At 43.0% G+C, this 27,208-nt stretch overlaps 1 protein-coding gene across 1 annotated transcript in view; it reads left to right on the top strand.

The window, feature by feature from the left end:
• Positions 1-27,208, top strand: part of tgfbr1b (transforming growth factor, beta receptor 1 b) — a 61,871-nt gene that overhangs the window by 15,367 nt on the left and 19,296 nt on the right. Inside the window, exons 2-5 of the mRNA XM_074622382.1 lie at positions 16,079-16,330; positions 20,640-20,894; positions 24,192-24,422; positions 26,902-27,069. Of these exons, the coding sequence (XP_074478483.1) occupies positions 16,079-16,330; positions 20,640-20,894; positions 24,192-24,422; positions 26,902-27,069 (906 nt within the window). The remainder of the gene's footprint in view (positions 1-16,078; positions 16,331-20,639; positions 20,895-24,191; positions 24,423-26,901; positions 27,070-27,208) is intronic.

Below are 27,208 nucleotides of genomic sequence, written 5' to 3' on the forward strand. Positions count from 1 at the left end.
ATCTCCAGTCTGCATCGGACCAGTCTACCTCGCCTACTGTATCCCACAATGCAAAGCGCTGGACCGCTAGAGGCTACGGTTACAACAACAACAGCCAAAAATGGCTTGTTTTTTACATATTTTGTAGCTATTTCATCACTAAATTCACTTCTGAAAGTTTTTGAAGCGAGAAATCAACTGTGTAGATATTTAATATCGGTAGTTTTACAATATTAGATGGCAAATCGAACATTTGTTCCACCGTTGTCAGAGTTTAGAAGCTCCACAAACTGCCGTGACAGCTAGCTAGTGCCTGCCGGAGTCGCTGCCTCTCCAGCCGGGTAGTCACGCTGAGAGACCGCTATGAGCTGCTGGAGCTCTCTAGAGACCGGTCTGTAGACGAGAGGCTTTGATTTCCTTGTTGACGGATAGTTTGTTTAAATATTACGACATAAATGTCCATTATAAATTAACAGGAACATGAGTTTATCTGCCTTTATGGAGTTGAAAAGCTCCACAATCGCCCGCGGGCGTAGCTCACTTGCCAGTCGGCCGGTGACGCTCAAAGACCGGCTACAGAGCAGCAGAGTGGCGAGGGAAGAGGAGAGGGAAGAGGAGAGAGGAGAGGAGAGAGGAGAGGAGAGAGGAGAGGAGAGGGAAGAGGAGAGAGAAGAGGAGAGGGAAGAGGACAGAGTAAGAGGACAGAGAAGAGGAGGAAGTGGAGAAGGGAAGAGGAGAGAGAAGAGGAGGAAGTGGAGAAAGGAAGAGGAGAGAGAAGAGGAGGAAGAGGAGAGGGAAAGATTCTCCTCTGACTGGGCAGAGACATACCTGCAGAGACAACATGACCCTTTTTAACATGTCTCTAGTATCTGGAGGGAGATCAGTCCACTGTTTAGTTTCTGTGACTGAAAAAGCAGTTTGAGTAACGTAAATGTACCTGATGGAATGATTTAGTGAACAGTACTCTTCATGTTCATAAGAGGAGATTTGCCCCACTGATGTTTTATTTCTGCGTGGAGAGAAGTTTCTGTGAAGTTGCGTCTCTGCCTGTGTTTCATAATTTAAAAATCCCTTTCAGTTTGTTATTTGTGCTCGTTGGACACACTTGACATCAGCTACATCTACAGGGGAGAAATATTCCTCAAAAGGTTTGTCAGGTTCCGAGGTGTCCTGGTTGCAGATGAAGTGAGGCTGTGATGTGAGCTGGGTGACAGTTCAGTCACTTCACTTGGAAACTGTTTTTTCATTCAGGACAGGCATTTGAAATGTGAAACAGTGCCGCTCTTCCAGATCCCAGGGAAAGCAAACCACTGAACATTTTGATTCTTATTCAAGTGCCTCATGTCAAACTTTGTTTTGTTTTTTATATTTGTGGAGCCTGAAGACAGGACTTTGTTCCAGACTGTCACAGACCTCACTTCTCTCCGGGGACTGGGAAATGGTTTTCTAAGCGCTTGAAGATGTACAGGATTTGCGTTATTGAAATTGTATTCGCCTCATCCAGGTTTTAGATGGTATTCTGTGAAGTGGACCCCTATTGAAATGATGTCATCACAGTTTTACTTTGTTCCCCCTTCCCCCCGCCTCCCACCCCCAACTCTCAAGTCAAAAACCTTCCTGTCTTGTCTTATGAGAACACTGCTCTTCGTCAGTGTCCAAAATTCACTTTTTGATTCCCTGACCAAGGGGACGGGTAGATTTAAACATATTTTTACCGGCCAAACTAATACATTGCCTTTTTGTGTCACATATACATCTGTTTCAGTACATTTCATTGAAATAATAAGGTATTATTTTCAATACAAACTTAGAAAAGAGGCCAGAGCAAAATAATCTAAATATATTGACGGTTTGTCAATTGGCTTGGGCGGTATCCTTCCTGACATTTCACCGAGTATACCGTATAAAGCTGAGCAAAACTCGGAGGAGTGGCTCGTCACTAAATGAGAAAAGCTGGTCCACCTTAAAGGTCAGCCCACCTTAAGTGAGTCTGGGCCGTTGTTGTCGCTAGACAGAACATTAAAGGAGCGTGCCAGTAATTTAGTATTCCATTTCCATAATGTAAAGGCCCTGACACACGAAGCTGACGGTCGGCCGTTGGCCAACTTAGGGCCACCAGTGAGCGTCTGTCGGCCTAGTTGTTGTGGTGTGTCCCGCACCGTTGGCTCTAGTCTGCCCGTGTCGGAGGCTTTTTGGCCGATTCCGCATGTTGCACGGCGGCGGAGCCCGTCGCTGAGAGAAAATCATTCTGATTGGCTGTTCAGCTCAAGCAAATCAGTGCATGAGAAGAGAAATGGAAGTGAGGAAGGCAAGCCACTGAGTAAAGTCAACAGTGAGCACACAGAAGACTCTTCTCATTTTATCATCTACATCCAACACACGGATATTTTCACAGCGACATGAACATCTGGAATGAAGCTAAGTGGTGTGGAAATGGTCGGCACAAGCTGCTTTATTTCATGTATTTATCGTAACAACGGCTTGTATATCCAGAGTTTTCTGGTTTCCCTTTTTGAATGACGACTAAAGACTACCGCTACATGCTGGTGTGGAGAGTTATTTCATCTCACAGGCTCAGAACGTACGTGGTAGTCGGCCGTCGGCTGTAGTCTTTGCGGCGTGTTCTGACTCTGGTTCTGGTAGAGACGTGCTGGATATTGTTGTTAGCGACTTTAGACGTAACTTATTCATTTAACTTTTATTTAAATCTCGAGGAATCATTGAGGACATGCCCTCATTTTCAATGATATCCAGAGTACAATTAAAACTGAATAAATACACACACACACACACACACACACACACACACACGCACAAACAAATAATTAACAAGAAAACAAACAGACAAAATCAGACCACAGTTAAAATCAGTTACATTAAAGAATAGACTAGTAGGTCATCATGGTTTTAAATTTACCTATTAGTTCAGTTGTGTTATAATATCAGTAATATGTAATGTGATATATGATGGCATGTTAAGGGCTTTATAAATCAATCAATAGAAAGCAGTAGCGGTCACATGTTGCTGTTAGAGAAGCCCAATGTCATGAATGTAATGGAACTGCATATGAGGCATGTGTTAATCCATACAGACATTGCATAGATGGTGTACAGTTATCAGAGTTGAATAGTTGAATTTAAGTTTCGCTAGTTTTATTACTTTTTACACTTTATAAAACTTCAGAGAGATACTGTTTATTTATTTATGAAACCATATCTCTGGAGCCTACATTTCTCATGATGCAGCTCCATAGTATTTTTTTTATTAACTCCCCTCATCTTTCAAACTGGATTTCTCCAGTTCGTAAGGCAGACCTTAATAATTGCATTCATTTTAAACTTCAGTATTCCAAAACATGTAGATATTAAATTTGGCTTCAGGTTGTCATCATGTGACCAAGAGGAAATGCCTATTCCTTGTGATTATTATTCCTTGTCTGTTATAATTTGGGTCTGCTGTTAATTGTCACTTGGTCAGAGGTTTGACTCGGAGGAGCCGTTGTTGTGGCTAACTTCAGGGCTAACTTCAGGGCTAACTTCAGGGTTAACTTCAGGGCTAACTTCAGGGCTAACTTCAGGGCTAACTTCAGGGCTAACTTCAGGGCTAACTTCAGGGCTAACTTCAGGGCTAACTTCAGGGCTAACCCTTGCAATGTAATCTGCTGGTGACAAGCAGGACCCAGGAATTTGGCCTGGGAGTTGTAGCATTTATTAACGGACAGCCCACACCAACTGTTGCTAACGTTAAGACAACACAACCCACGCACTGAGTCATTCCTTGAAGAAGTTTGCTACTTGTAGAACACATTTTAGTTTAAAACCATCTTAAAGATACATAAGTCTCTAATGATTAGGCCCGTTGGGGAGTCAACTTAGGCCCGGCGGGCTGCCAGACTTGCGATCCACTGGCGGAAAGCCTGAGGATACAAAATAAATTAGGGAACATTTCTGCATATTAATTTAGTCACAAAACCACCAAAGAGACTATTGATGAAGAATTTCTATTAAGCCCAATTTTAATGCCTTCTTAATTCCATGTCTACCTTCCTGACCGGCAAAACAATCTTAAACCTACTTAAAAGGTGTACATCCTTTTATTGTGAAAGGGTTGCTCCCCATCAATCTATGAACATTTCCACAAATCAAATTACGCCAATGTTCTCCGCTGTAGAAAATAACTCTGAGTTAACACATTTTGGCATCAATGGGGAGATATCAGAGCCTTTTAGCATTCCCTGAGTCATTCCTGTAATTACCACTGTGTTACAGTAAAGCTGACCAGACAATAACATGGAATATCTTCTAATTATGTGTCGCACAAGCTGCCAGTAATCGGGCTTCAGTCAACTGCCCACAACACGCTCAGGTTTACCACCCAGGTGATGTGTAATGCTTTGATCCTCGCTGATAGATAATGAGCCACACCTGTATCTCAGGTAGATACAGGTTACAGACCAGCTCATCTGTCAGTGATGAAGAAACCTTAATGATACTACAGAAATATACATGTCGAGTGAGGTTACCTTCTAGACACAACCCGTGTATACCTCTACTCTTGAGTAGCTTACCTACCTCTGATTCCAATGAACTTCAAACCTAGCAGCAGTAACTCCAGAACCAAGTAACCGCAGCGAAAAGCTCACAGCAGAGTTTGTCTGAATGGAGCTGGGAGGATTGGCTCTCAGGTTTTCTCTGCAGCACTTCATTCTCTTCTCCTCTCTCTGCTGCATAGCAGCACTGAATGCTTGATAATTCAATTACTGCCTTGGACATTTCAAGGCTGTGAGTGTGTGTTCGCCCAGGTTTGTGTGACTTTATGTTTTTTTGCAAAGGGGTTGTGGAATTTAATTGCAATCGATTTGTGCAATGCGAAACCATTGTCTTTGCCGCTTCTCTTTGCCATCTGCCCTCTGCTGTGAGTCAATGTATTAGATTAAACTTGATCCTCTCTTTTCATTTGGAGCGTCTCCTGGGGGCTTCCTCCATGCTGCGCTGTAGCCAGGTAAAGCTGCAGTGGAGCGAACCGTTATAAAACGGTCACTATATCCTGACAGTAGTGCATGAGACAGGTCATCTGAAAAACAATCATGTGCCCAGCTGGAGTCTGCCGTCTCTGAGCAGCTGTCCATCACTCGTGAACTCCGATCAAACGAGGCAGCGCTGATCAAATATGAGTTGAAAACATGCCTGTTCAGAATGGTCTGGTGTTGCTGCTTGCAGCTTTCTCAAGAACTGCTCATACGAACAACTTCACACTCGACACTGCCTTACCTTGGGTCCTGAGCAATACACCTGCCATGACGTAGTTGCTTAAGGCACCCAATTCGTGGCTACTGATGGTCAGAAACACTGGTGAAATACACTCTGGTTCATAGGAAAAAACACCAGGGGCAGACTACCATTAAACAAGGCAGGCAACTGCTTGGGGCCCCAACTAAAAGGGCCCCTAACAGCTATAGATTTATTATGATGTCTAGATATGAAAAATAATGAATTATGTTACTATTCTAAGTCATTGTACCCCCGAAATGACTTACAAACGGCCCCGAAGCACTTAAAGAATATGCATCTCGGAGGTAACAGGCTAATAGGCGTATTAGTCGCTTGCTTCTACATCACTACTGTGGTTATAAAGTGGAGCGTAGATTAAAGAGGTATTTTGCTGGCGTTAACGTTACTCGTGTTATAAGTTAGTATCAAGTCTGACACCAGGGAAATACCGTCTTACTCACGGAGGAAACGCACACACACACACACGGTCACACCAGTGAAACACCCTCTGGTTGGATTCGGCTTCCAGTTGGCTAACCGCTATGTGGACTCACGGAAAGTGAAGAAGAGTCCAGCTGTAAAGTGAATAGCAGTAGATGAGCCGCGGCTGTTCGGAACGTTTGCTTGGCTTCCGGTAGGCTCCCGGTATTGCTGCTTGCAGCGTTGTCAATCGACACTGCACATCCTTGGGTCCCCAGCAACACACCCGCCAAGTGTGAAGTTGATCGGACGAACGGTTCTTGAGATATGCGGATAACTATTAGAGGAACAAACGGACAGAGATTCCTTGCTTTAGAGTTGGATGCTGTATCAGATACTTTGTGGATGTGCTTTACTCATGCATGGTTTCTCATCTTGATTTTGTATCATGCAGCACAACACGATGCAGTTCATCATTGTGCTTTGCGTTTCATTACAGTGTCCTCATAGCAACAAGAAGGTAACTAGATCCTATCATTTGAATTTCTCAAGGTATCCGGCAGAATCAGTACATCACTTCTCTTCTCAAATATAAAAGCAGATCTCAGGCCTGTTTAACTGTAGTTACCCCTTGGGGAAACACTGAACCTGGACAGACTGTCTTCCACTACTTTGCACTTTTTTGAAATGGAAAGTATTACAGAGGATTTTAAAACTTGAATGTGTATTTCACACTGGCTGATTTTAACCAACTTTTAACTTCCAATGTGTCCATGATTGGGTCTTGTTATAAGAAAAAGTCTAAATTCTCTGATTCCAGCCACTTAAATGTGAATATGTTCTGGTTTCTTTACTCCTCAATGAAAGTAAAACTGAATATCTTTGAGTTGTGGACAAAACAAGACATTTGAGGACGTCATCATGGGCTTTGGGAAACACTGATCTATATTTTTCATCATTTTCTGACATTTTATAGACCAAACAACTAATCGGTTAATCGAGAGAATAATCGACAGATTAATCAACAATGATAAATAATGGTTAGTTGCAGCCCTGGGCTGAACTTCCTTTTGTTGTGTCTGGCTATGATTGACTTTATTTTCATCCGTTGTACTCAAGTTTCTCTCTGCAAAAGGGATCTTGAGCTCGATGAAACTGTGAGTAAATAAAAGCTGTATAATTGTTTCTGTCCTGGGCGCCTGGGTTAGCTCAGTTGGTAGAGCGGGCGTCCATGTATTAAGGCTTGGTCCTGACCGCGGCGGCCCGGGTTCGAATCCGGCCTGTGGCCCTTTCCGCATCCACTCTCTCTCTCTCCCCCCTTTCAAGACTCTATCCACTGTCCTGTCAATAAAAATGGAAAATGCCCCCAAAAAAATAACTTTAAAAAAAAAAAAAAAAAAAAAAATTGTTTCTGTCCTGATACCTCAACTCAGGGTATCTTCCGATACAATACTAGAGCACTACGATCTGAGTCGACAGCCAACTTTTGAATACCAATGCCAGTTTTGCTAAATAAACCTTTTTCACAGCAGACCGGTGAAACATATTTAAACTAGAATGGCACTCGGAGAGCGCAGACCTCCGCCCCCCCGCTTCGTTCAGCTTGCGCCATCATCCATGTGTATTTTAGTTAATGTTGCGATCAGCTGTACGTAGCGGAGCATCGTAAAACATTTCATGCAAACTGGACAGAAACAAAGTAAAACTCACCTAAACCATCATCGTTACTCTTTCCAACAATCACCAAGTGTGCTTTGGTCCAACTCACCTGTAATTTGTAAACCCCACCCCTCCAAAAGATTTCATTCAAGTCCATCGTGGACTTTTGGAGTAATCCTCCAAACAGACAAACCAACAAACCAACGCCGGTGAAAACAACCTCCTTGCTAGACCTTGAGGTAACAAATGATCAACCCCCCCCTCTACCCCCCTCAAGGAATCAAATTCAAGAATTTTGTTTTGCAGAGCACAATTTCATACAAATGCAAACATAGACACACACACACACTCAGATCAGATCCCCCAGACCTTATTTGTAGACCCAACACCACCATATCCTTTACAAATCCTTCCTGTCAGCAGGACACTGAAAAAAACATCCCATCTCTTCTACAGTGCAAACCCAGAGCCCCGTTCACAGCAGGAGGTGATTTGCATGAACTTCGAACGTGCTAACACATCATTTCCAGATTAATATCTTCACCCTGTCGCTGTAAGCACACACCGTTTCAGTCTCACACCAGGCTCGGATGCAAACAGAACCACAGCCAGGCGGATTACACTCAATTCATTTAATGCTTGTATCTTGAAATATTGACTTGTACTGTCCGCAGCTTGTAGATTTCTTTTCTTTTATTTGTTCTTGACACTCAGCATTTTCCCTTTTATTGTTGTAAGAATGAGGGGGTCAGAGAAGGGGAGAAGAGGAGGTAAAAGGAAAAGGGGATGAGGGAGGGAGGGAGGATGTTAATAAGGAGGGAGCACTAGGCGAGGAAGAGAGAGGAGGGGTGGATGGATGGATTAATGTGGTTCAGCCCCTGCTGACGGGCGCCTTTGTAATCTATTGTTCCTCTGTTGCCTGGCTACTACACAGCCAACAATGCACAGTGCGCAACGTGGCTATAAAACAGTGTTTGGTGGATCAATGGGGTGGGAATGAAGCTACAAGGGTCCAGCATAGACTGAACCACCAGATAGCGCTGCAGTTGATTTGCATTCACCTGTATGTTGACTCCAAAATTAGACATCGCAGACAAACTCTGGCCCACATATCAAGAAGTGACAGGTCCAAAAGAAGATCTGATGCCGTGGCTTTTTTTAATAAAAAACAGAATTATTTCTGAAACTGAAATTTGACTTAATCAAAGAATCCACTCATTCTCTGGTTCCATTCATTCCATTCTCAGAAAACCATTCACACTCACATTCACACCTACGGGCAGAAAACCCACGCTGACACGGGGAGAACTCCACACAGAAGGACCCCAAGCCGGGTTTGGACCTTCGACCCTCTTGCTGTGAGGCGACAGTGCTAACCACTGCACCACCGTGCAGCCCCGCATGAATCAATTAATTAATTAATTGAAATAAATCGTGAAAGTACATACGGGCTAAGAACATTATGATAGAAGTATACGATGGCGTTTCCCATGCTCACTTATATCTAAATTGTAGCAGCAATGTGTGGGTTGATATCATTTGTTACACAGATTTGATGCTAAATTTAACAATTTTTTTACCATTCCAGAATTTATAAAAATGATCAATAATCCCTCCAGAATACCACATTAAGACACCAAGACCTTGAGGAACACCAGAGAGAAAAAGACATGCCTTGAATTGGTATCAAAAAATTTACATTTTTAGATTTCTGCAAGAATTTTATTTTTCGGTAATTGGATGGTGAGCACTTGTGTTGTGTAAACTGCTCATAAACCCCCTTATTGTCAATCTAGCTAGGAAAGCCATCCATCCTCTGAATGCTCTAGGTCTCTAGTCTGATCCATCCATACTCTGAATGCTCTAGATCTCTAGTCTGATCCATCCATCCTCTGAATGCTCTAGATCTCTAGTCTGATCCATCCATCCTCTGAATGCTCTAGGTCTCTAGTTTGATCCATCCATCCTCTGAATGCTCTAGGTCTCTAGTCTGATCCATCCATACTCTGAATGCTCTAGGTCTCTAGTCTGAACCATCCATCCTCCGAATGCTCTAGGTCTCTAGTTTGATCCATCCATCCTCTGAATGCTCTAGGTCTCTAGTTTGTGGCTCCAATTTTTTGTGACCGCACAAACCAGTCTGGACGTGTCCATGCGGCCACTACGCTACAAATGGTAAAATGCTTATTTTTTCCAGAACCAGTTTGCTTGTAAGCTGCGAGGTGTTCAGAGTCTAGAGTCTAACTGTAGAAAAATGCCTAAAAAAAGGTGGAGAGTCATTCTCTGAATTATTTGACATTCTCTGGATTAGACTTCAAGAATGAACAACTGGCCTACTTTCCCATTCTTCACACTCCCATTCTTTCTCACTAGTCTATTTCACAGCCTAGTGAACTTAAAGTATGGGGGGTGGGGGGGGGTAGCTGGCAAAAAGGCTCATTCTGGCTCGCTGTAAGCTTTAGGGCTCCAGAATACTTGGTTCAAAATGGAATGCAGCATGTTTTCAAAGGCTGCCAAATATGGTGCTTGGTACATACACCAGGTCACTTGCCTTGGGTGGAGGTATGACCTGCACCACCAGGTGGAGATGATGAGTTATGTTGAAGATGAGAACGCAAGAAATCCCAACAGTGAAACTCAAACTAAATTTGCTTGTCTTTATTCTGGGATAGAGAGCTGGGAAGGGCTAAGTGCTGATCTATCAAATACCTGCTATCTAGCATTCCAAAAGCATTTTCATATCTTGTTCAGCAGTCGGATTTGTGTTGTTCCCTTTTCCTTGATAATGACTCTAGTTGTTTTGGAAGACATTTTTTGTGTGTTTTACAAACATACTCAATAGGGGTGTCACGATTTCGATCCTAAATTGGAAAATGGACCGAAATTGTCTTCCGATCTCCACCATCGAAATCAAAAGTGACTCTCGGCTCTGGCCATGAGCTTTATTGCACCCCTCGGCCGGACCTCGCCATTCCCCGGGGCTGTTAATCATACAGTACTAGACTAATTGTATTTAGTTCATTGTGCGAACGACAGTGATTCATATCTAGGTTGCCAAAGTGATCAAAAACTTTGTCCATGGTTAGCAGGTCTGGCAATGTAATCAGTATATGCCCGGGTTCGATCCCCGGGTCACATGTCGATGTGTCCTTGAGCAAGACACTTAACCCCAAATTGCTCCCGGAGGCATAGCCATCGGTGTGTGAATGAGTATTTAGATTAGATCCTGATGGGCAAAGTTGGCACCTCAGCAGCCTCTGCCATCAGTGTATGAATGTGTATGTGAATGGGTGAATGCTGACATGTAGTTTAAAGAGCTTTGAGTGGTCGGAAGACTAGAAAAGCGCTATATAAATGCAAGTCCATTTACCATTTACTTTGGCACGGTCTGAATCTGCAGTGGGAGGCTGCCTGAACGCTGTGGGGAGAGGAACTCGCCACTGTGGGACTAATAAAGGAATATCTTAATCAACACATTCAGGTGATGCCCTCGTAAATGTAATGTTTGAAGTGTATCCACAGATACACCCGTACTTCAGTTTAATAGTGTCGGCATACACTTTGAAATAAATGGTTGTCCATTGAACTTGATTAACCCGGCTAAACCAACTACAGCTGACTGAATTTCGCCCACGCTAGACAGGAGTGTCCGCCTCTGACTCTACAGGTACACAAATCACTTTTGCTCCACATTTCACAGAGATATGTGGTGCAAAAGTGAGAGCACACAGAACTTGTCATTTGTGAGCAAAAAAAACAGTATTGTAGACTCGTAGCGGCAGATTGGAGCAGTCACACTTATTGACTTGTGTTTGTGCTTTAACAATATCCAAGAAAAACCTGTATTTGTGAGAAAATACTGTACAGATGTGCAGCTCTCATTGCATGAATTCACATATTGATTTGCAGATGTGCAAACTTTGTCCGTTCCATCACATTGTTTTGTTACGGGTGTGTTAATGTGTTGTGCACCATAGTCACTACAAAAATGTGAGCGTGCAGGTTTCTAAATTTGTGATTTTGTAGAATAGGATTTGTGCACCTGCAATGAAGCATTTGAGAAGGTGTAACTGTCGTGTTGTGTATGTGGGAGAGAACAAGATTCTACAAGTTTGCAACTCCTAAAGCATTTTTTCTCTGTGACGAATTTACTGATACACATGTGACTATTTTCTACAACTACAAATTCCACTGTCACAGGTGCTCAGGTGTTTTGCTCCAATAATACCTTCATACAAAGAGACCTGAGAGCCTGTTCAGACTGAAAATAACAGTTAACCCCCAGTGTACAATATTCTTCTCAATTTCCTGTAGTGGCATCTGCATGCAGATAGTTTGGGTTTTATTATGCCTCTGCACCGGCGACGGCCGTGGCCGGAGGCTTTATGTTTTCCGTCCGGCCGTACCATTCTCGTGAAGGCAATATCTCAGAGACGCCTGGAGGGAAGTTCTTTAAATTTTCCAGAACCCAAGGCTACGTCTTCAGATGTCTTTTTTTTTTGTTTTTGGTCTGACCAATTTATCATTTTAGAGTGATACCAAACAGACACAATGTCCCTCCTTGTTACTCTGGATGATCCACAGCTTTCCATAAGAACTATCTAAACTTGAAAACTATTGACAATTTGATTTTCTATTGGTTTTGTTTCTATTCTTGCCATTTTTCTATGCTGTGAGCACCAATGAAATTCCAATCAGAGATGGCTATCTGAAAGTATCCTCATATCCAGGAACCATAAGAAACAACATGCTGTACATGGACACCGCAGCTGGCGCACTAATCTTATCAGTTAACGGTTTATAATCGGTTAACGAGGGTCGGTTATCGGTTTAAATTTTGTTTTTTTTCAAATTAGCATCCCTAGTCTTTAGTGTTCTCTCTGGTGTTGTACAGAGTTCTAGTGTTCTCTCTGGTGTTGTACAGAGTTCTAGTGTTCTCTCTGGTGTTGTACAGAGTTCTGTGCAGTTGCTTCATGTGTAGAAGTGCTCTCGTTGGCCGTTCACACAGAGAGTCACTAGCTGTGCTGCTGAGAGGAAGACTGCAGTCTTCTAACAGGGTTGTGAGTGTGTTATTATTTGGATTGTTGTTCAGTGGTTTTAGAAAAGCAATCAGTTTGTTGGGGAGACTACTACTGGGCATTGAATTTGGAAATCTCTGCAGGTGACTGCTTTTTAATAAAATGTTCCTCAAACTCTGCCGCTCAGACAAAGACAGCTGCTCTTCTGCTAACTTTATTATGAAGTAGAAGAGGAAGGAGGAATGATTGCACTATTTAATAACAGAAATGATGGGTTTGTTTGTCTGTCGCTGACTCATCTGTGTTGTTGAAAAACCAACAACTGTCTGTCTGCATCTAAAGACCCGTCAGTCTGGTTGGCTGTTTCTCTTCTACACACTGACTGATTCACAATATGCTGGAAGAGCCCTAATCCCATCCAACCTTTATCAGTCATCACCACAAACTGCATGTCAGAACCTGTGTGTGACCACTTTGTGTCATTAATGTTCCTTATGGCTTTATTCAGAAATGACTGGACTGTTATAATACACACATTCGGGTTAGATTGCTGAATGGGTACTTACTGTTTACCTGGCGATCATTGAGACGCAGGATAAAATGATTGTCACCATGATGACTTTCTTGTAAAATCCTGTCACATAAACTTCTGATTGTGGTGGAAATTGACCGAATAAGGGAGACCAACAAAGAGAAATTTATCTTTGTATATTTATTTAGCTTTTGTGCAAAAGGACCGAAACCTCTAAAGTGACAGTCAGCGACTGCAGAGGAATCGATGCTGAGTGCATCCTCACCAGGGTTTTTATATGCATAAGAACAAAGGGAAAGGGAGCCAGTCATGAACAGTATAACACAGAGAATCACACTTAATACAAAGGTTATACACTAAATGATAATTTTTTCCCTCGACACTGATAAGCCTTCAAACTCATGGCTGTGTTGTGGATCATATTTCATCCTCTCACTACTACCTGACACAGCACAGTAAGGGTAACGCAGTCTGAACACCCAGTAACAAATTCAAACACCATTCATAAAATCATAACCTACAACAATATGGCGCTCCGAGTAGGCTTGCCACGATAGTCAGTGTTACCGGTGTTACACGGTGGTCGGGCACACACCGATTACTTTACACCGTCGTTTTGCTTTTTTTTGGACAGAAATCAAACCTGTTTAGTTTATTCTGGCGTATCAACGCCGGGTGGAAACCTGCAGCCTTGCAGCGAAAGCTGGACCGGAGAGGCCAGACACACAGCAACCTGACGATAAAGATGTAAGCGCGCTACACATATTGACCGTCATCTTTTCTTGTGAAATGCCCGATGTTATCAGTTTCATCAGCTACGTCAGTAAGTCACTGATTATGGCAGTCAAAAGCAGAAGACTACCACTTCCCGTAAGCAGGTTCCCTGTAATACATACTATGACCAAGCCCCCAGGAAGAGCGCCGGTCGTTGATCCCAACTTTCGTAGTGGCCAAACGGCTGTACTGCAACTTCCGTGTCCGTCACGTGACGCCGTCGGGCCCAAAAATACTTTTTCCCATAGACTTCCATTGGGAAAGATACGTCTGTAACTCAGAGGATAATTTTTTTTGAGGTGAATCAACTTCCCAGTATGAACACTCTAATAGCCCTAATTTAAATCATTAGGTCCTAAAAGTTGTAAAACGCACTAATAGCTGAATCCAGAGTTATCTCCCTTCCTCTATTCATGTGAATGAGACCCAGACCGAGGCTGTGTGACTGAGCGGACGCTACTGCGCATGTTCCATGTGCCCAAGATCCGGGTACTTTTCCAGACGGAAGTTGAGCCATTTAATCTTCATGATCCACTGAGACCCTCTCATAGGAATGAACGGGGCCCTGCCTTTAACGCTGGATCCAGTTCTCTTTATACATCCATGACTATGATACATGGAACATTTCAGTTGTTTTGTAGTCTAGACATCTGACACAGTGCTGTGTGTGTGTGTGTGTGTGTGTGTGTGTTTATATGTATGTGTGTGTGTGGGGGAGGTGGGGGGCATGTGTGGGTGTGTCACAGACATTTCTGACTTATCTGTCCTGTGGCTGAGTCAGAGGAGACATGTGTCAGCTGGCTTTTATTTAGCTGTCTCCTATCATCCACTATTTGATCTGCCTTCTTTTTCCTTCTCCACAACATGCAACACACACACACACACACACACACAGCTGCTGTTGTTTTGCTGTTGTATATTCACTTCCTTTGTCTGTCTGGAAATCACCTCCAGACGATTCCATGAATTCCATGAGCGAGAGAGCCTGCCGTTACGTAACATTCCCAGACTGGTAGTGTATTTCTTCTTTATAATGTTGTGGACTCTCTTACTGGCATTTACTTCATTCATTGTATTTAAATCCTTCTGTTAGCACTGTGAAGGTGTTGCACCATAGAGCAGATTTCCTACTGTTATGTAATACCATCTGCCGGTGTGTATCGATGTCGGACACATGGGTCAGTTGGACACAGTGTGCCCACCCTGTTAATTATTCAAAGGTCTTGTCTTAGAAGGTGTGTGTTGCTTTAACCTGACCAGCCATGCAAGATGAATGCGTTCCATACGACTGAGTTCACTTGAGTTGAAACACAAATGAAAAAGTGCATTTTAACAAATCAACAGAAACCCTGATTGCACATCAAAACACCGCACGTGTGTTTTTTCCTAGCTACATCGACAATAAGGGGGTTTCTGAGCAGTTTACACAACAGAAGTGCTCGCCATCCAATCGCAGAAAAATGAAATTCTTGCAGAAATCTCCAAATGTCAAAAGTTTTTGATCCCAAATCACAGCATGTCTTTTTCTGTGGTGTTCCTCAAGGTCTTGGTGTCTGATTGGCTCTCAGCCTCGAATTTGAATGTTGGAATTCAGTGAAAACAGAGCTCAGTACAGTGAGGAAAATAAACATGTTTTGTTTAATAAAAAGTGCACATGAAGTTGGTTATTAGGGCCCGAGCACTGACCGAAGGTCGGCGAAGGCCCTATTGTAATTTGGCCGTTTATTATTTTAATTTACGCAAATGAATCGCATTTTTGAGGGGCTAAAGGTGCTCGGAAACTGAACAAATTCAGCACATGTATCAGGACTGGTGAAAAATTATATATTTTCTGGGTCTCTTGCTCGAATGTGACAAAATGGCTTGATAGCGCCCCCTAAAAAATTGCTAAAATTGAGCCCCTCATTGTGGTTTCACCTAGAAGTATGGAATTTGGCAGGTATACGCAACATGTTGAGATGTACCAAAAAGCCTCTTGGAGGTATACCGTAAACCTAACAGGAAGTTGCCCCTTTTTGAATTTTATCTGATTTTTTTCGTGTATTTTTGGCCATCTCCAGGCTCTGTACTTTAACGAACTCCTCCTACAGATTTAACCCGATCAACTTCAGATTTGGTCGGTACAATCTAAAGAGCTTTGTGATGAAAAGTTGTTCAAATCGTGAGGTTTTATGAAACAACGTTTACTCCGCGTGGCGGAGAATTTAGATGAGATCAGTTTCAAACTCTGTTGAATCATTGTTTTGTTGCCAGATGAGTCTCATTGCAGGTCTGAATTCTTTTGGCAGAGATTTCAACTTTAGAGTTTTTTAATCAAATAAAAGTTTGAAACCTACGTGACTTTTTGTTGGATTATGTTCATATCTACTTGGACATTTCAGGCCTTAATTGTAACTTCCCCGTCTTCTCTCCTCTTCCTCCCCAGCACTCCAGTGTTACTGTGACCGCTGCAGTGCCAACTCCAGCTGCACGACAGATGGCGTATGTTTCGTCGCCATCCGCAAGTCGGGCAGCCGGATCACCACAGAGCAGCGCCAGTGTGTGCACGAAAACGAACTGATCCCACGAGACCGGCCCTTCATCTGTGCCCCGTCTGTCAAACATGACACGGGCATTTACCCGATGTGCTGTACCACGGACTACTGCAACAAAGAGCCTGACATCCAACTCATCCCTGGTAGAAACACACACACACACACACACACACACACACACACACACACACACACAATTGTAAATGTAACACTGAAAGTGTGTGACGCATGCATCTGTAAATTAAAAAAGGTTGCCTGCTGGTTCTGTGGTGTTTGCCTTTCAAATCTGATGCCTGCAGTGCACCGTAGGAGCTTCAATTTAAGCGTGTCAAATCATCGCAGTCAGTGCGTTAGATTGTCTGACCTTTTCACCCAAAGGCTTGGATTGTGCACCAACGTCATTCGCAAGTAGCATCAGGAGACAGAAAGAACAAAAGTATAGAGCAGGAGTCGCTAACCATTAGGGATGTAACGATACGTTTTTACAACGATACCATAAGATTTCCATGGATCCGATACGATTCAAGGACGATATTTGGCTCATCTAGAGCGATCCGATACGATTCAATGATTTGAAATCGATATAGTAACTTTTTTTGCCAAAAATTCAGTCAGTGTAACTGAAATAAATATCATACTGGACAGAGCAGGTCAGGATTCCTCAAAGGTTTTCTTGTGAGGGAATCAGTAATAAATTAATTATGGATATAAACAAATAAACAATGATTAATGGCAAATACATACAGCTTTTATTAGAAAATAATAAAAAGTGCAACTGCAAGACCTGCTGATTCAGTTCTCAAGATACAAGACATTGCAATATTTAATACAAAATATAGATACCCAACTTTTATTCAAGTTCAATGAACAGTGGTTTAACCTGCTGCTTCTGTCCTCATGTTCAATAGAAACGGTAGATCAATAATACAGTGATCAACAGCTGATAGTGATCAACCAGCTAACAGTGATCAAACAGCTGATAGTGATCAAACAGCTGATAGTGATCAACCGCTGAAAGTGATCAACCGCTGAAAGCGATCAAACAGCTGATAGTGATCAGACAGCTGATAGTGATCAGACAGTTGATAGTGATCAGACAGATGATAGTGATCAGACAGATGATAGTGATCCAACAGCTGATAGTGATCAGACAGCTGATAGTGATCAGACAGCTGATAGTGATCAGACAGCTGATAGTGATCAAACAGCTGATAGTGATCAAACAGCTGAAAGTGATCAACCGCTGATAGTGATTAAACAGCTGATAGTGATCAACCAGCCGATAGTGATCAGACAGCTGATAGTGATCAGACAGCTGATAGTGATCAACCAGTTGATAGTGATCCAACAGATGATAGTGATCAAACAGCTGATAGTGATCAGACAGATGATAGTGATCCGACAGCTGATAGTGATCCAACAGCTGATAGTGATCAACCGCTGATAGTGATCAAACAGCTGATAGTGATCAACCGCTGATAGTGATCAAACAGCTGATAGTGATCAACCGCTGATAGTGATCAAACAGCTCAGCTAATAGTGATCAAACAGCTGATAGTGAACAAACAGCTGATAGTGATCAGACAGCTGATAGTGATCAACCAGCTGATAGTGATCCAACAGCTGATAGTGATCAACAGCTGATAGTGATCAAACAGCTGATAGTGATCAAACAGCTGATAGTGATCAACCGCTGATAGTGATCAAACAGCTCAGCTAATAGTGATCAAACAGCTGATAGTGATCAGACAGCTGATAGTGATCAACCAGCTGATAGTGATCCAACAGCTGATAGTGATCAACAGCTGATAGTGATCAAACAGCTGATAGTGATCAACCGCTGATAGAGATGAAACAGCTGAAAGTGATCAAACAGCTGATAGTGATCAACCGCTGATAGTGATCAAACAGCTGATAGTGATCAACCGCTGATAGTGATCAAACTGCTCAGCTAATAGTGATCAAACAGCTGATAGTGAACAGACAGCTGATAGTGATCAACCAGCTGATAGTGATCCAACAGCTGATAGTGATCAACAGCTGATAGTGATCAAACAGCTGATAGTGATCAACCGCTGATAGAGATGAAACAGCTGAAAGTGATCAAACAGCTGATAGTGATCAAACAGCTTATAATGGTCAACCGCTGATAGAGATCAAACAGCTGATAGTGATCAAACAGCTTGGGACAGAATCATTCCTCTACAAACGCTGTTTAACTAATCTGCTGATAGTAATCCAGTAGTCCACCTACAGGGTTCATTTGGGCTCTTTTCATACATGAAAACATCTGGAACAACATGTTAAAACTACGTTAGACTAACGTTAGCTGAGTTTCTGTTTAGCTTTTTACTTTACTCCCGTCGTGATAATTCACCTCGCGGACCGTCTGCTCTCTGGCATTGATACGTGAGGCTGATGCTGCGTGCACGTAGATATCATGACGGGGAAAGGAAAGTAATTTTCTCTGAAAGCTCCTGTGGGTGAAGCAGCCCTCGTCAAGTGGACTGATAGCACCTGAAACTCTCCTCTACACCACAGCGCCGGCAGCTCACGCAGATCGCTGTCCGTCTCCCTCCACGCCGCTACCGGGTGCGAGGAGTCCAGTGCTTCGTTCGTCTGCATGCACGCCATGGATGCGTGCTCGCGCTGCAGAAGTCGGAGCTGTCAAGCTCGCGCATGTCTGGAAAACAATCAAAATATAATTCACAGGGAGAGCGAAAGTGGCGCAAAGACGCAACGGGGGTGGTGTTATTTACTCCCACACAATCATTCTGCATAATAAGTAGCCAGGTGTTTACAGCTGTGCTCAGCCGGTCAAATTCACGGCCACGGAACACATCGTGGAAAGCAAAAAATAAATAAATCAAACATGCTAGACTTTCATTCAGCACTCATTTATTGTTCCCGATCCGAGTGGACACCCCCGACGGCCGTGTCGGGCTATAATCGGGCTGATATCGTGGAGTCTGAACCGGGCATAAGACAGTCTCTGCCTTTCACTTTCCATCTCTGTTGCTTAAAGTTGAGAGTCACTGTCCGCCTGATAAATCTTGTTGTATGCGTGGAATCATTTTGATTTATTTTCTATAGGTAAGTGACAATTAGACACGATTTAACAGACATGTAACATGAAAGATGACAGGCATTTGAAACAAGGAACAACTGTTATACTATAGTACTAGTACTACTATAGTACTACTATAACTACTGTACTTAAATTTAGATGACATTGTTGGAGGCAACACATTTCACATCACTACCCTGCTTTCATCCATCACGCAGACATTACTGAACTATTCAGTGAAGCTCTGCTCCCCAGTTCCGTAAAGCAAAGTGATGTTTTCTTATGACCACCGTGCTGTGTATACAAATGCAGAGGGGGATTGTCGACACCGCAATATACTAGGGTTGTGATGAAATACCATGCCACGAATTATCACAATATAAAAACGTGACTATATGCATCGTCGAGACGAAATACTGAATCCCGATATCGGGGAATCATAGGTACATCTAGTCATACAAGCACTGATCTGCATTCTCTCGTCTTTTCAGTGCTTTGTTTGAACAGACGAGGGCGCTCTGAGTTCAGACCAGTAGGTGAAGCACCGTCGTCTTGCTTTTGTTTATAGAAATAAAACCCATTTATTCATTTTGGCGTATCAGCGGCGTGTTATCAATAGATAGTCGGACGACGGACGCTACAATCTGAAAGTGAATGCATCTTAAGGAGTCAGCTCAGAGCAGCAGGTGTCATATTTCACACACACGGGACGAGAAAGAGTTAACAGACCGAGAGATGGCAGAGGATTTATACATATAGATGTATACATGTAGATATATCTACATACAGAGCCGCCGCCCTGTTTCTACAGTAGCCCAGAGCGGACAAACCAAACCTGCCTTGGCGGAGGTCTGTGCTCTCCGAGTGCACTTCGAGTTTTGTAATGACTTCATCACACAATGATTTAAAAACAAAAGAAAAAAATAAAGTTTGTTGGGGACAAGAACCTAATCTATCCCAGCATGCAATGGGAAAGATATGGATGATTCAGGTTTTCTGTCCCTCCGGTCTTCAGTTGTATATTAATATATATATATATATATATATATAAATATATATATATATATATATTCACTACTTTAGACGGATGAAGACTGTGTGTGTGTGTGTGTGTGTGATCTCCCATCAGCCTAGCAGATGGAATATGCCCCCGCACCACTTGGCCTATTAGTTTTCTGGCTCGTAGCTAGCACTTCAGCCCTGCCACTTGCCAGCCATCAGTATGCTCAAAGTGAACCTTTCCAACAGTTTGTGGCCTTGACTTGATCCCTCACATGTTGCTCTCTCTTGCCAGATGTCAGCCACTACACTCCCAGGTGATATGTTACCTTTAGACCTGTCCTAGTTCTAATCCAGCCTGTGTCTGTCTCCTCTCTGTCCTGTAGTCCCCACAGTGAACACTCCTCCTCTGGGCCCCGTGGCCCTCGCAGCGGTGATTGCTGGCCCGGTATGCGTGCTCTGCCTGCTGCTGGTCTTGGCGTTTTACGTTTGCCACAGCCACAGGGGTGCCGGGGCCCATCACCACCACCACCAACGGGTGCCCAACGAAGAGGACCCCTCCATGGACCACCCCTTCATCACCGTAGGAACCACGCTGAAGGACCTCATCTATGACATGACCACCTCGGGCTCCGGATCAGGTACGATGCTGCACCCCGGGGTCCTGGTGTTCCTGGACAGTCTGGGCCGACACTGTTAGCTTAGCTTAGCATAAAGACTGGAAGCGGGGGGAAACAGCTAGCCTAACAAAGTCCACCGACCAGCACCTCTCAACGATTACCACCTTACATCTCATTTGTTTAATCTGTACAAACATCTGAAGTGTAAAAAGTAGTAGTAGCTTTGGTGTCGGTAGTCTCCGCCGGTTGCCTGGCAACCTCACCATGATGAAAAGACTCCTGGAAGTGACTGCACTTGGCCAGGAAATAGTCTTTGTGAGTTGAGGCTTATTTAATATATTTTAGGAATGATTGAGGATGCAACTTTGCATTTGCTGTGGTTCATTCACAAGGTGTATCTGCTAACATGTATATGTCAAACTGTAACTACCACTCAGTGCAGCAGAGTAGTGATTACAGTGGCTACACGTACAAGTACAAAAACTGACTCTGCATCACTTTACAGAGCTGTGACGCACAATACAGCGTTTGCACCGGTGTGTAGCATTCTTCACAGGTCCACTTAGACCCGACCTGAGCTAGGACGGGCCCAAAATATAGACCAGTCCAGGCAGTCTCTAATACCCAAGTAGATCCAAGCAGACTCTCTCTCAGGTCTGATCAGGCGGTATAATGGAGAGGTTCTGAACAGTGAAATCCATTGAGAGTTAGCATCAGTGTATTGCTCATCAAGCTGCTGCCTGTCAGACATGTATATCATGTTTTAACTGTAGTCTTAAGTCAGGGTTTCTAGATGTAAGCCTAACTGGTAAAAGCACATGTATCCATGTTTCAAACAAAGTTGCATATTGAGAATATCTTTTATGAACAGAATTTTAAACAATGGCATTGATGGTTAGATTTACACTCCCTTTGTTTGTCTGTGTGTGCACACACACACACGTACACACTGTGCAGCTGCACACATCTTAAAGTAGAAGTCTGTTATAATGAGCATTCAAGATGCGTAACTGTATAAACACACACACACACACACACACACACACACACTGGCAAAAGCTGTTCTTTATACTAGCCATAAATTAGCACCTCTCAGTGGAGACTGGCACCTCCGACTCGCTGCCAAGCAAAGACTTGGATTCAGTTTTTCTAGCTATTTACACCATATTTCACAATATGCAATTGTGTGTGTGTGTGCATGCATGCACGTTGGCAGAGCTGTGTGGGCGGTTTTAATCACTCTGCTGAGTCAGTGTTGTGCATGTTGAAATGCAGAGGAGTATTTTATTCCACTATCATTTCCTCATCAGCGGTGTTACTAGTGATCTGGTAACAAACTTTTGATTTGACATTAAGAATATCAAACTGCAGCTGTAATAAGGAGTAAAGATCTTTACACCACCTGTTCTTCCTTATTATGTACTTTCATTTTCTTTTCATGTTTTCGGTCATGTGATGATAAACAGATGGGAAAAGTAAAGTCATATTTGAGGTGAAACTGAAAATTATAGGCAAAATTATGGCTTCATGTGACCTACCCACCGTATACACACAACCCATATGGGATCAACAGGTATCTACCCTGCTACATATTAAAACATACAAAATGGAGTTTCCATCTTATTCAAATTTGCATTCAAGGACCAAATTTGCATATTTAAAGGTTCTAAATTCCATATCCAGATCATTATTATATCATCAACAACTATAGTCTCTATAAAGATATAGAGGAGTAATGTCTACCTGAGTCTATGATATCAGCATTAATATATCATCATCAACTATTGTCTATGTAAAGATATCCACCTCATTCTCGGGGGTGTTACTGTAGAAATGATTATGTCCGTAACTTCCGGTGAGGTAGCGGAAGTAGCAGTAAGCTAGTTAGTCTCATAGACTAACCATAGCGGCTAACCATAGCGGCTAACCATAGCGGCTAACCACCAACGGCGCTTCTTTTGAAAAGTAATTCGCCTTCATTTTACAAAATCCTCCTTTATCTTTAACAGATATTTAACTAACGTTTAATTGACATTTTCTAAAATGTCATTGCGGAGCCTTGGTACGGTGTTCCGTACACGTTACGCCCGTCAGCGCCGCGCCAGGCAGCACTCCCCTGTTGTTGTTAAGAGCCTGACGAGCTAGTTTGTGTCTCATTCTCCGGGGGAATATCCATCAGACAGTCTACACTTTGACTGATGTCTTTTGGACCAAGAGTTTTTGTTAAAAGTGGGGAGAAGTAACGCCTCCGCCGGGGTTAACTTATCACAGTTCTGTTATCATTAAGCTTAACGGTGTTCCGTACAGAGCGCAGAACATGATTTCACCGGCGATTAATGAACAACTTAAATGTCGTATGACGTAATAAACTTTAACTTTATTTATGTTTTATTAAATAACACTGCTGCAACATCAATATCGGGCGCAGGATTACGTGCAAACAGCGTCTGTGTTGACAGAGTTGCTGCTGCAGTGCCAATCAGTGAGCACCACTGATGTTAAAAATGATCATTTGAAAGTATTTATTCACAAAGGGGAAATATTTAACAACGTGTGATAGCATAATAATTTCATACGGACTACAGTACTGTGAGAAGCATAAATGAAGTTGAAATGTACATTTTGGCTGCTCTAGTCATCTCCCCTCTCAAGCCGCTGCAGGCGTACCTCACAAACTGACTGAAACCTCACAGGAACAAACGGAGAAGGTCTCTGATTGGTCGGGAATGAAAGAGGGGGAACTGAAGATGACACCCATATACATTTTATACACGATCTGGAAGTATTTATTCAGCGACCGGCGGAAAATGTTAGTGTACAGAATCTAGTTAGTGTACGTCCTGCGTCATCGGCTTTTATTATGTCTCATGTCTTATATTTTCGGGTTGTCCGTCTGAACGTGTGTCCAGTTCTCGTGAGCGCCATATCACAGCAACGTCTTGGTGGGAACACACAAGTCCACTTGGACTCAAAGATGAACTGATTAGATTTTGGTGGTCAAAAGTCAAAGTCACTGTGACCTCACAAAACACGTTTTTTGGCCATAACATAAGAATTAATATGCTAATTATGACAGATTCACATAAATGTCTAATAGGATAAAATGATTTAGTGATGACATTTTGGACAGGCATGGATGTAAACTACACCTACACTACAACCACAAGACAGTGATTCTAGTTTATTATGACTCATAGTAAGACACATGACCTCCTTCCTCTCATCCCTCTTTCCTCCTCTTACATGTTTTCCTAAACAAACTATCACCACCTTGCTGTCAGCTTTTTAAATGCTTCATTTCGATCTGTTTGTCTCCAGGCCTGCCGCTGCTGGTCCAAAGGACTATCGCCAGGACCATCATCCTCCAGGAGAGCATCGGGAAGGGGCGTTTCGGGGAGGTGTGGCGGGGTAAATGGCGTGGCGAGGAGGTGGCCGTGAAGATTTTCTCCTCCCGCGAGGAGCGCTCCTGGTTCCGCGAGGCTGAGATCTACCAGACTGTGATGCTGAGACACGAGAACATTCTGGGCTTCATCGCTGCTGACAACAAAGGTGAGAAACCTCCGGAAGAGCTGCGAGAGGCCGGATTTACATAAGACTGCAAATATACCTGTGGGTTTAGAACAGGGGTCAGCAACCTTTACTATCGAAAGAGATGTTTTAGGCAAAAAAAATCTGTCTGGAGCCGCAAAACATTTGATCATTGTGATGAAGGTAACACAGTTTATTAAGTATATAGTATATAAGTCTAATGCAGTGAGGGCCAAAGAGACAATGTACTACGGAGTATTAGGGCCACATTGAGGGAAAACACATCTGAGATTTCCAGAATAAAGTCAGAATATAACGAGAAAAAAAGTCGTAATATTACGAGCATCGTGGCTGCTACAGTAACTCTCCTGACGGTGAACTGGAGACAGTGAACGCAGCATCGTAGCTGCTAAGTTAACGCTCCCTGATGGTGAACTGGAGACAGTGAACGCAGCATCGCAGCTGCTACAGTTACTCTCCCTGACGGTGAACTGGAGACAGTGAACGCAGCATCGTAGCTGCTAAGTTAACGCTCCCTGATGGTGAACTGGAGACAGTGAACGCAGCATCGTGGCTGCTACAGTTACTCTCCCTGACGGTGAACTGGAGACAGTGAACGCAGCATTGTGTCTGCTACAGTAACTCTCCCTGGCGGTGAACTGGAGACAGTGAACGCAGCATCATAGCTGCTAAGTTAACTCTCCCTGACGGTGAACTGGAGACAGTGAACACAGCATCGTGGCTGCTACAGTTACTCTCCCTGACGGTGAACTGGAGACAGTGAACGCAACACCGTGGCTGCTACAGTAACGCTCCCTGACGGTGAACTGGAGACTCAGTTGTCTGTTGTGCTCAGACACTGCAGCTGGCGCACCGCTGCATGCAAGGCACAAATCTTGTTGGTTAACAGTTAATAATCGGTTAACAAGGGTCTGTTATCGGTTAAGAACATTTTTCAAAATTAGCATCCCTATGTCAGACACTTATAATAATAATAACCAGAGCACTTACGTTGACGTAAATTATGGTGCCAGCTTGCCCCAAAACCACCATATTGCAGCCCGTGAGCAGCTGCCGTCTACGGTGCTCTCCCTCAACACTGGACCAATTTCCGAAATTGTTGTACCTTTAGTCATTTAGACACAAAAAACATGGGGAAATAGGGGCCATTTTAAAAAAATCCCGAAGTTCCCCTTTAATTCCAAGTGAACCTTGAGCTGTCAGAGCAGAGAAGCAGCTCTGCTAAAGGTGAAGTTAGTGCAGGCAGGCGCTCACTGTGAATAGACTGGCTGGTAGACAGTGTGGGGGAGTAACGGTTCACAGTGAAGGCCAAGCACACATTACCACACAGTCTAACAACTCTAGCAGCGCACACACACACACACACACACACACACACGCACACACACACAGACGCACACACACACAGGAGTGCTGTGGCCCAGGAGCAAATGGATTTTGTGTGTTCATTACAGTTTGACTGAAAGGAGGATTTGCAGGTTGCTATCTATACATGGAATGCAGGATATGATGTAGTTATGGCGACACTGTTTTGTTCTGTCTGAGGAAAATGTGGAAGGACGTGTTTACACAAAATCAACTACATTAGAACGATATAATGTGTGTAGATTATAGCTGGGACGATACTTCTATCTCCCGATTCAATATTATCACAGTACTTGGGTGCTGATGTATATTGCGATTTTTGAGTATTGTGATTTGATATTGCGATTTTTGTGAACTTTTTTAACACTAGACCATGGGAAAAAGTTGAATCATTCACTTCTAGGGACTTTTACTTTGGAAAATATCTAAATAAAAACATTAAGAATGTTTGATTTTCAGCATTTATGTAGTCAGAGATGTCCTGAAGTCAAATATATCAGTCATTGTCAGGAATTATGAAAGACTTTTTCCCTCACAAATAATAAATGCGTTCCAGGACACCCAAGGACACCATACATAGATAAAATAATACTTAAACAGATAAAAACAGCCAGACACGAAAAAAACGCCGTCCATGCTTAAAGTGCAATCCATTCATCAAAAAGGGGAGGAATTTTGGATAAAAAATGAACAGGACGAAGTTATCTCAGAATATATTTATTTTGTGAGAAAACGAGGAGTAACGATATTCATTAAAATTGTGTTGTTGTTTTTTGTTGATTCAATTTAGTGTTCAGAATGTCCCATCAATATGATTGTCATATCTCTCCTCTGTTATTTCATACACAGATATTTGTGTTGAAAACAGGTGGATATATATACAGGCAAAAACACAACTTGTATAGAACCACGTCCATAGCAATTGATGGCATATCTGAACAGCCTAAATCATTCTGAAAATACCAGAATATGACATGCAGTACTAAGACATAGAGGCACTATACCATAAGATGAAATCAGCCGGGCTTCAGTGGAGACCGGAGCAGAACAAGGACAGAACCACCTTTCATCTTTAACCCTTTGTGTCCTTGCTCATCTTCCTGTCTTTGTATAGATAACGGGACCTGGACTCAGCTGTGGCTGGTGTCCGATTATCACGAACACGGCTCCCTGTTTGACTACCTGAACCGCTACACCGTCACCGTGGAGGGCATGATCAAACTGTCCCTGTCCACAGCCAGCGGCCTCGCCCACCTCCACATGGAGATTGTTGGAACACAAGGTGAGACAAACACATACATATACAGTATATAAATACTGGAAGAAATATTGAATGATCTAGCTACCTCAGGGGTCAGCAACCTTTACTATCAAAAGAGACATTTTAGGCAAAAAAAAAAGAAAGAAATCTGTCTGGAGCC

This window comes from Sebastes fasciatus, chromosome 21 (genome assembly GCF_043250625.1).
Source record: "Sebastes fasciatus isolate fSebFas1 chromosome 21, fSebFas1.pri, whole genome shotgun sequence".
In the NCBI taxonomy this organism is placed as follows: domain Eukaryota; kingdom Metazoa; phylum Chordata; class Actinopteri; order Perciformes; family Sebastidae; genus Sebastes; species Sebastes fasciatus.